Source organism: Anopheles ziemanni, chromosome 3, assembly GCF_943734765.1.
Source record: "Anopheles ziemanni chromosome 3, idAnoZiCoDA_A2_x.2, whole genome shotgun sequence".
NCBI lineage: Eukaryota > Metazoa > Arthropoda > Insecta > Diptera > Culicidae > Anopheles > Anopheles ziemanni.
The window spans coordinates 55,710,915-55,721,798 of NC_080706.1; the positions used below are offsets into that span (position 1 = coordinate 55,710,915).

At 42.1% G+C, this 10,884-nt stretch overlaps 1 protein-coding gene across 1 annotated transcript; it reads right to left on the reverse strand.

The window, feature by feature from the left end:
• Positions 1-7,105: 7,105 nt before the first annotated feature.
• LOC131285055 (transcription factor grauzone-like) lies at positions 7,106-8,928 on the reverse strand. The gene is made up of 2 exons (XM_058313914.1): positions 8,748-8,928; positions 7,106-8,680 (listed from the first exon to the last, which is right to left on the reverse strand). Exons 1-2 carry the CDS (start codon positions 8,856-8,858, stop codon positions 7,238-7,240), a joined length of 1,554 nt encoding a protein of 517 aa, XP_058169897.1. The 5' UTR covers positions 8,859-8,928; the 3' UTR covers positions 7,106-7,237.
• Between the last annotated feature and the right edge of the window lie 1,956 nt (positions 8,929-10,884).

The following is a 10,884-nucleotide window of genomic DNA, read 5'->3' on the forward strand; positions in this document are numbered from 1 at the left end:
GGGAATTTTGAAATGACAGCTTTAACACAAACATTCACTAAGAAAACCTTTACTTTATAACCAGAACAGTTTACAGTCACAAAACAACTATATTATGAGCACCTTTTGCACTATATTATGAGCGGCATTTGGTTAATCACATACAGTCGGCCGCAAAATTGAGTATACACATAAAGGATAATTGGTTTTTCTATCGTAACTCAAGGAAACATTGACGTAATAAAGACTTTTAAATTTATGTTGTACTTGTATTTACTGCTTGTTCCTGTTTTTGTTTTAAATTAATTTGTAAAAACAGGCAGACTTTGGCAATGCACAGTTGAACGTACACCTTCGCCTTTACTAAGCATCACTTGCAACTTTGGCATGTGTCCTACAATTTTTTTTTAGCAACTGAGAGCCTGAGCAGTGTGTAAATTAAGCACATCGGCATGTGTTTTTGTACAAAATAGGACCTAAACGGATGTTGTAACAAGGTACCAAGGATATCGATATGTTTTACGACGCAAATTTGTTACGGGGACTAGGAAGAGCAGTCAAATGGTCACGTCCTACAAAACAGAACAGGGAATAGAGATGTACAAGTGGATAATATAGGAACACTGAATAATCTTGCCGACAAAGGACTAAATTGATTTATATAAAAGCCGACTACCGAGGAATAGCTCCTGTACTAAGAATGAACATGCATTCTAAATTCCTTAAATCACTCAAAATACCTCCCCAAATCAATGGACCTTAATCACATGGTACATTTGGGGTTGTGATGAAGGCATCAGCCGAAGAACAAAGATCAATTAATGCCAAGGTACAAAAGATATAATACTCGTATCCTTTGATGGTGACCAAGAAAGTAGTGGATACAAAGCCGAATCGGTGACAGGCAATACTGGGTGCCGAAGTGTTCATACAAAATACTAACTACATGTTTTTTTTAAATTCTATCCCAATCTTCTTCTTCTTTGCGTAACGACCTCTTGGTCATGCCTGTCCGTTAAGGGCTTACGAGACTTTTACCCTATGTGTACGTGGATAGTCAGTCCTCTCGTACAGGGGAGGGTCCGGTCTCGATTGGGATTCGAACCTACGCCGTCGAGGTGGTGAGCCCCGGCGCTCATGGGCCGATTTTCTAACCGGCGCTACCGGTCGGCTGTCGCGGACCCCCCATTCGATCCCAAAGGGACACGCGGATTCGATCCCAATGTAAGATGTACATAGAACTGTGCCTTTTTCACTTATCACATTACTATAAAAAATTAAAACATGTTACGCAAAAACAAACTATATATTTGTTTTGTCTGATACATTTTCTAACGTAGTTTGATAACGTAGTTTAAACGTTAAAAAAAACATAAACTAGGTCAATGTTTGAGTGAGTTTAAAAAACCTACGTTTATTTAGGTGTGTGCACGATATTGCGCCAGACTGTATCATACTAGTATGGTAATTCAAGCTTGACCGAGCAAAACTTGAAGGACGTTCAAGGCAATGTGCGATGTTTCGACTGGCTCAATGGAGTTGAAGACAACGAGTGCACATAAATAAAAAAATAAATAAATCGTCAACACCTTCAACAACAAGAAAATTAGGAATTAATTGTAGAACAGTGAATAGTAGAACAGCGTAGATAAAACGCAAAGATGTGGTGACTAACAATGATCGGTCTATGTGCAAGATTGCGAAAAACAATTTCCAAATGGGCGACTAACCAGCTGGCTACTATACCAGAAACCTGTAATCTTTTTCCGCGGTTCTGCCTCCAGTAGCCTCATTCACTGCCTCTTCCGGATAATAGCACGCGAAGAACGCTGGAAGAAAAACTCCACCGATTGGCGCCACGCGCACGAACGGTATTATACCCGGGGAGCAGATCAAACGCTTAGAACTCGTTTGATAAGCCAAGACATGAGTTTCTAATAGTGAACACAAACACATCACACGCCTCTTCTTCCCTGAGCAAAATGTTACTCATCCCATCGGCAGGAAAACGAACTTTACTGAGTATTGCTATCAAAGGTTATCGCAAGGTGAGATTGATTGATTGCATCACTGAGGCCCTTTGTGATTTACATTCGATTTAAGAAGGGTCAGAATATTCCAAGAGATGAAAAAACAACTTCCAGACTATTTTTAAAGATGCATTCGGGTTCAAATGATTTGATCAATTTAATAAAACGATTTAAGCAATTCGAAAGAGAGTCGTAACCAAAACAAAAATTTCCAACAGACGATTGTGCTCAAAATGCCCCAAAGAATCGTCAAGCGAAGGTCATCCAATCCGACACACGTGAACACGAATCAATTCGCGTTTGGCTATTGCCAAGTTGCCGCAGTACTGCGCACATCTCCCTGCACCCGAGTGCATGGCTTAGTGATGATTCAGACAACAGCAAAGCAGATTTCTGCTATACCGGAGATATTGGCTTTGGGTTTAGCAAACTTTCAACCTTTCCCTCGTTGTGAATCTTCCTTGTGTGATGTCAACTCCATATGAAAGGGAAAGACGCATCGCGGCGAGAAAACCGACGCCTTAAAACAGTGCGTACTAGCAATTATTTAGCGCTTCACGGTTTCGCTCGGCATGCCGTCATATCACTGTCCCTTCGCAAAGGAAAGGAGGTGTAACCTTGTGCGACTTTGAAGCGGACAAGCCGCCGGCAACAAACAGCAATGAATATGCAATCGCGAGTATTTAAATTGCGACAAACCAATCCCAAGCTACAGCAGACAGGCGGGCAAGGCAAGCGGAGATACTAGCAACTGTCCAGTTTATTATAAATTAGTTATGCCAGTCAAGAGGTGAAACTGGTCAATCTGTGATTCCTTAGCAACATCTATTCTTACTTCAATGCTAGACGAACTGGCAGTATTAATCATCACAATTGAAATATCATGCTGAAGTTTCTACAAGCACACCTTTTACACATCATGCGGAAATCCTTTCTTTAATGTTACCTTACATTGAGCGATGCTGTTACCACTATACTTGTATATAAGTTAAGCCGAGAAGGTGCGTTTTATATGGTGTCTTATGGACGGAGCGTTTCTCCTTTTTCGATGTTTACTAGCATTCATCGACTAAACAAAGCAATCAGAACTCTTTGCCGACAATGTTGTGCACAATCGTTGACACGTGTTAGCGAGGTTCGACGACACAAAATCATACATTGCGTAGTTGCTGTTTAAATCAACTATCCAGATACTTCTAAATGCTTCTAGTCACCTGAATGTAAGCTTTTCAAGTAACACACATTTTCCGGATTCGATTCGACATTCGATTGAATGTAGTTGAATGCTTCAGCTATTTTTCTTTCTTTTTCTTTTGCTATACAACGCCAATTGAGAACGTATTATCACGTCGGGTTGAAAATAACAGATTTGATGTTGATGCCAACGCGTCGCAGTAAACACGTCTACCGTAGCTCTACCTTCGTCAACGCCAGAGGCATCGTCCATATTCTCCTGGCTAATTAAACCCTAGTAGGTTAGAGTAAACCAAACTCTCTCGTAGTTGGACTCTCATTTCAAGTTTTATCGCACACCATTCTTGCTATTTACTTCTAAACTAAATTATAAGTAGCCTAGTCATCAATATCAATTACATAGCTTATTGATTTTCGATACCGTACAATCCCGCTTAAAATCAGTAAACAATCCGCACAATAAAACATCTTTTTTTGGTTCTAAGCCAACGCTAAATGTTCCAGCTTCTCAACACAGATGAAAGCTAAACTCTAATAAATATCATCACTAGAGATGTTGAAGGTGATAATGTTTTGCTAGGGAATAACGGCGGTCGGAAAACGATCCAGTTCTACTGTCATTCAATATGTAACATTGCACGGTTACTTGTTGCTGCCGTAGGCTACGATAGCGTTACTAGAGCAACAGGTCACTTCAATTCACCCGCAAACCGGGATCTTTTCGCCGTGGATAATTAGGGGGCGCTCTAATAACTAACTAGAACATGAGCGTGAGGTCTGCCTCAAAGGCTTCATTTTTATACGCGATATTTGTTGTAAGAATAATTCTGCCACAGTGCGAACCCATTTCTAGACACCTGAGATCGCCATGAGATCGTCGCGTAAGAAAGCCGCCTCGAGCGCGGAAAATAATTGCACCATTACCGTTACAGATGACCCAACAGCCAATTTAAAAACAAAACCATTGCCAGTGTCAACGGACACGCATGGACGACGCGGGGTTCAGCACGGCGGACGTGCGCCGGATCGGTTTCGCTGGAGGGCGCTTCTCCTAGAGCAAGCTGCCAGCCAACCGTCAGGACCGATGCTGTCCCCGTTTTAATTGCGTTTACCTTGACACAGAGAGCCCCCGCACACCACCGAAGCCGGGAAAGCCCCCCGGTCAGAGTCGGTCCTCCGATCCGTGCTGCGACTCTCCGGCGAATGTTAGTCCGATGACAGCTGGAACAGAGCCAAGACTTTTTGGTATCGATGGTTGGATTGCGAACGCATCGGGTTTTTTTATATGCCAAGCGATGCTGGCGTAAAGAAGTATGACTGCAGAGTAGTCCGAGGTGAACGTGTCAGAAGAGTCTTATCGTTCCAAATGTAGCTGTTCGAAGGAGATAAACAGCACACACAAAAAACAGCACAGATGGTCGCATAGCGTAGCCGGTGGCAGCAAAACAAGGCTCACTATAAATAAACTTCCATCGCATCTGCGTCCGACTTCCGGTCTCACCCTTGTGCGAACTTTTCCTTCTGAGCTCTAGTCTCTTTATTCGGACCTTACGAAATAAAAACCTTGAAAATAAAAACTGATCATGCGAAATAGCTCAAGTTTACCTGCCACCAGTCCTCGGAACGAACTGCTTATCGACGTTCTAGATGTTGTTTGGTGTTTTGCTGCTGGATGAGTAGACTAATTTGCACAATTGGGTAGTTGCTCAACCATTGTACAGCATCCCACCAGCTGCTAAACGAATAGTTCACTGTTGCTGTGGTAACCCAATACTCCAGGTTACGTTGGTATGGCTTTTCCTAGCTTCCAAAGCACTTTTAAACTGGTACATCTATTTCTCTCGAATCGCGCTATGTTTTTGCTTACAGATTTTCTCTACTGCTATTCTATCTAGCCTCGACTGAGGACGATGTGCTGTCAGGGATTTTACGGTAAATTCCACTTCAATTCAACTTCATCCACTACGCACACATATGCACGCGCCCGCCGTGGCATCCGACATTGCTATGTGGTGGTGATCGGTTTCTTATTGTTGCCTTACTTTTTTCTTTATTTTCGTTTTCTTCACCAAAGGTGCTCTTTTTTATCCCCACTTACTTTGCCGTTCACCTTTCTTCTCCAGGTGTAATGCACAATCAGCAATTCCCAATGGCTACCACACGCCACATATCAACACCGTAGCAACGCACACATCATTTCGTACGCGAGAACACTGTGGAAACAAATAGCTGGTCTTTCCCGGCGCTTTCAACTAGCCCGTTTCTATCTATTTATCTATCTATAGAGAAGGTTTCGAAAACGATTGCAACGAATGAGCCATTCATTTCTTCTTTGTAACAATAATCGCTCCAGGTGCTGTCGCGGATGAGACTTTCAATCATGGCCTCCCTTCCGCGAAGCCGATGATTTTATGCTGAAAAGACACTTTCCACACACTGCAAATTGCCAACACGCGATGTCGGCCATACGCAGCTTCCCGAGCTCATGAAAAATGTACCGTTCCGGCCTGGGTACCACGACGCGACCTTAATTTTATATTCCCTTGCTCCCACGCGTAAGCAGCAGAAAAGCTGGCACCTTTCGAGAAGCTGGCGAAGGTGCACAAGCAGCGGAAATCACAGCAGCAGCACTAGAGCAGCAGAACTACGGGCCAGCAAAGACGGTGTGCTTGGCAGAGAACTGTGCCGCGGTCGACTCACAATCTACGACTGGTTCGCTACGAGCAGCATTTTACTTCGTTGAAGCGCCGCGCTGTCAACAAAGATTCCACCTCGAAACGAGGTTTATGAAATAAACTTTTGAATGGGACGAAGGTATAGATACCTTGGTTCGTATTTTCTGCTGAAATAACAAATTTGGTAATAACTTCATGATCGCTTAACCGATTTGCACATGTGACCCCTCAAATGAAAAGTCTGCTCAAGACACACAACTTTGTGTAACAATAGATCATTCTATATTTTCTAGTTTTTGAGAAAACTAATTGTGTGGAAAAGAGACAGCACTCTACCGGGAACAAGGTTGATAAACCTCGATTACTACAAAGCCAAATCTGCCTATTTGTTAATAACTATTGATTCTTTCAACCGATTTTTATGATTGACCCCTTAAATGAAAGGTCTTTTCAAGACGCGCATTTGTGTTGAAGGTAGATGTTTCCGTACTTTCTTGTTTTTGATAAAAATCACAGGTGGGAATGTGTTCGCCCGAGGGGGCGAAAAGGTAAATCAGGTTGATTGGCAAATTAGGTTAAAAAAGCCAATTTTCGCATAACTTGTTGGTTCCTTGACCGATTTCCATAAATGACCCCTCAAACGAAAGGTCTTTGCAAGACGCGTAATTTTGTCTCAAAGAACATATTACATTTTATCCATCTTTTCTAATTTTTGGATTAACTTTTGATAGTAAACTAGTGTTGGCAGCATTGGGATTCGGAAGATTCGTACGAATCCGGAAGATTCGATACGAAGCTGTAGCTTCGATCGATTTGTTGAACGTCGAATTTGTAAATTTCATCGTAAACAAAGGCATTCATTTCAAATCTTTTGAAAAAAGGAAGTAAATCGCCGGAAGGCTGCTACAACAAAAACAATATTTTTTTTAGAAAAGTGTGAAATAAAATGTTTGCTGTCGGTTATGTGAAAATTCAAAAAGGAAAATACAAGGGGATAGATTTCTAGGGGGATTTGTATGTTAATTGTACGATGTAACTTGCAACATACAAAGCCGCCAGTATTAAATAAAATTATGAGAATAATTTTACCTGACTATTTTCCAAATGTTACACGGCGTCGTTTTCAATTATTTTGATTGGTTTTGTTTTGTATTGTTTTTTAAATACGTTTAATCGATATTATTTTATTTGCAAACTTATCCTGAAGTGCGTCCTAAAGTGATACGGTAGGACTTTGATTGTCCGCGGCCGGATAGCAACACCATTTTGTGGAACTTTTTAATGAATGCCACATGACCAAAGTTGGTCCAAGGGCTGAGATCTCAACGGCGTCTAAAATCTAATAATTAAAAGATTATTTTATACTCCTGATGCCGCCAACGATCGCTCTGCTGCCTCCGCTGCTGCCAGTTGTTTTTTGAGTTGCGCTTCTCGCCACTCGTCCGGATGTTTGTTTTTCTTATGCGAATACATGTTGGCGTTAGAATTTGTCTTCAACCCGCACACATCACAGGAGTACAGCGATTGCCCAGTATGGGAGGCGCGATGCTCTTTTAGATAGATTTTACGCTTAAACCTTCTACCACAAAATTCACACTCATACTGATCCTCCGCGTGTACCCCCTTCCGGTGTTGGTACAGGGTTGAGGCGTTTTTGCATCGCTGATGGCAGATTTCACACTCGAACACCTCATTCTTATCAGGATGCACGTTACGCGTATGACTTTTTAGGCCCCGAGCACCGGTCACCCAAATTCCACATTGCGGACACTGACATTTTACCACGACATCTTGGCCAAGGTGCTTTCGAATGTGTCGCTCTAATGCCGACTTTGTACGAAACGTTTCCCCACATGTATCACAGATTAGTTTCTCGTCTTTTCCGTGCATATGGTTCAAATGTGTGCGAAGTGCTTGAGCGCTAGAGACAATCCTTCCACACAAATGACACGGAAGTTGCATATGCCGTAAAATGTGTGCTTTAAGTTGATATTTCTTTTCGTATGTCTTATTGCATTTATCACACTTAAATGGCTTTGGATTTGGCTCGGCATGATGCATTTCATTGTGCTGCCGAAGAGTGTAACGACTGCGATAATTTTTCTTGCACAACTCACACCGATAGGCATCCGGTGTCGTGTGAAACGTAATGTGATCCAGAAGCTTGTACTTGCGGTAAAACTTCTTATTGCAGCAGCTAATAAATCCACGCAAATTGTGGGCTTTGCGAGAATGGAGTTGAAGTTGATAGAACGTTGGCAACTCTTTGGAACATACCTCGCATACCATAGAAAAAAATTCTTTAATGCGACTGTCTTCCTCGATGCGCTTTTCTGACGATTTGCTTAATTCGCCACTGGTTGTTTGGCAAGGTTTTGTGTACTTTTTCTTCGCTTTAGTACTTTTAACAACTATGTTTGTGTTGTCTTCCTCTTGGCTTTCGTCGCTTACTTGATCAACAAACTCTCCATCGTTCTCGAGTTCGAAGTCATTTAAGTTAATAATCTCGATCTGCTCGATACGACTCTCGCTAGTAAATTTTTCATCCAACGGTGACGGTTCTGCTTCACTGACCCCGTTGCTGGTGCATTCATTTAAGATTTCATCCTCAACGTCCACAACATTTTCTACCTTCACCACTATTTCTTCTTTTATACTATCTGGATCATAAAAATTCCGCTGCTGCTCCTCTAATAACTGGTGTTGGCTTTGATGCACCTGCTGCTGGTATACGTAAAACTCCTGGACCTTTAAAACACATGAATCACAAACTTTTTCTGGCAAACTAGCATCAGCAGTGAACTGAAAGGAAAGAAAAGAACTTTGAAATTTATCCAGACACCGGAGGCACCTATTATTTGTTGTCAACCTGAAGTTGGAAAACCTTTTCCAACATGTTGTTTAGTTGTTTTTCATGTATCATTGCCTCTCCACCGGGATTCTCCAAACAAAGTCGACAACGGTTCATGCTGAAACACATTCTCCTCAAGCAGGTTTTACTTTTGAATTGTGGTTTAATAATTTTTACAAAACATCTAGCGGAAAATATGAAATTGTCCTTTGTTTACATTGAATATAAACTAGTGTTGGCAGAATCAGGATTCGGAAGATTCTAAGATTCAATCCCTAGACGGATTCCAAAGATTCGAATCCGATTTGACACTAGCTCCAGACTACAGCGCGACATCCCGTCACGAAACGCGACGTCGCCCGACAGGCGGCCGAACAAAAAAATTCAGCGAATTTGCACCACAATGTGATACATATTTCCACATACTCCCCTACCTCTGTCGCACTTGGCTTGCGCGATTGTTCTGCCGAAACTGGGCTACTTATGAAACGGGACGTCGCGCTGTGTCGTGATCGCTTGCCATTATTTCTTTTATTTTAACTCTTTATCTCTTCCTTTTTTTGCTTTTGCACAACTGTACTCTACAAAGCTAACCACAAGACTGACGAGCCCAAGTGGGGCTCGCGTGTTCCTAATCTCTCTCTTTCTTTCTCACTTCTCTCGCTAATTCGCCTGATTCGCATTTTCTGTCACCCTGCTTTTCGCCTGATTTCGTTTGCGATCTTGCCTGATATGCATGCCGTTGGGTATACTATAATTCCATTACGCTCTTCTTTCTTTTTACTTTAACTATTCCTTATCTTTCTGTCACCCTATACTCGATCCCTACAGTGTGGACCCCGAGTGACAAGGGCCAGCGTCGCGTTTTTCGCTGTTTTTGCACTAGTCATCGTGTAGCGCGATTTGTACGACATTTTTTTTATAACTCGGGGTCCACATTGAAGCGCGACGTCCCGTTTCAAAAGTAGCCCAGTTTCGGCAGAACAATCGCGCAAGCCAAGCGCGACAGAGGTAGGAGAGTATGTGGAAATAAGTATCACATTGGGGCGCAAACTCGGCTAAAATTGTTTAGCTACGTATTTTATGCACCCTGAGTGAGTTTGGCGCTTCCACTTTTGAAATTCACTGAGAAAACAAACAACGACGATATTTTGGCCCGCCGTAGGAAGTATATCCCTGGTGGCAAAATCATCATGCTTTCTCGTTCTGGTGGTATCAATTGTCAATTGGACAGAATGAGAAAGCATGCTGATTTTGCCACCGGGGATATTTCCGCATCATCTCCTACTTGTTGAAGAGCAGTTTGTTTACGTTTCGGCACCCGAAAAAACTTTGGTAAAAATATCAATTAAAACGGAGTTTGATAACTGAATTACATTTGTGAAGCCTAAAAATAAGTAGTACAACGAAAAAACCCATGTTTCGTGAAGAATATTGCTCGTTGTGTTCGCGTTTGTGATTCGGTTTGTTGATGTTTTGTCCAGTTGTCGGTTTGTTTTCGTTTCGAATTGACATTTGACAAGAGCTACGGCGAATTCGCGTTTTTCGCTGTTTCTACACTAGCGCGATTTGTGCGACATTTTTTTTGTATGGAGTTCGGCCGCCTGTCAGGCGACGTCGCGTTTCGTGACGGGAGGTCGCGCTGTAGTGTGGACCCCCGTGTAATGAGCCCCTGGGCAAATCAAACATTTCACGTCTTCATCAAGGTTACTTGAAGCAAGCTGCTTCGTTCCAGTAACCTTGCCCTGTTGCAGAGTTACCAACTTGACAGCATTAAATTTATTTAGCACCCTTCCGTTTGCGATTATTTGATTGGATGACATATTATCATTTAAGTGGAGTTTAGTTTTGAGCTTACTAACACCAAACTGGTGTTGTGCGAATAGTTTTCTCACGCTTTATTTGTTAATCTCAGAGTTAGCTTCTACATGAAAGTGTTAATCTTTTGCTGGAGTGGTTCTGTAATGTACATCGTTAGTAGTCGGTTCTTATACAGGTATTTTTTACCTAATATTATATTGAAAGTAGTGCAAATTTCCACTAATTTGCCGTGTCATTACAGGTCACCGATTCAAGGAGCATTATCTCCGGCGTATCGTCTGTTGTAGAGTGTGACTTTCGTGCTAGTTGATGCCTAAACGATTAGCGTTCCTCG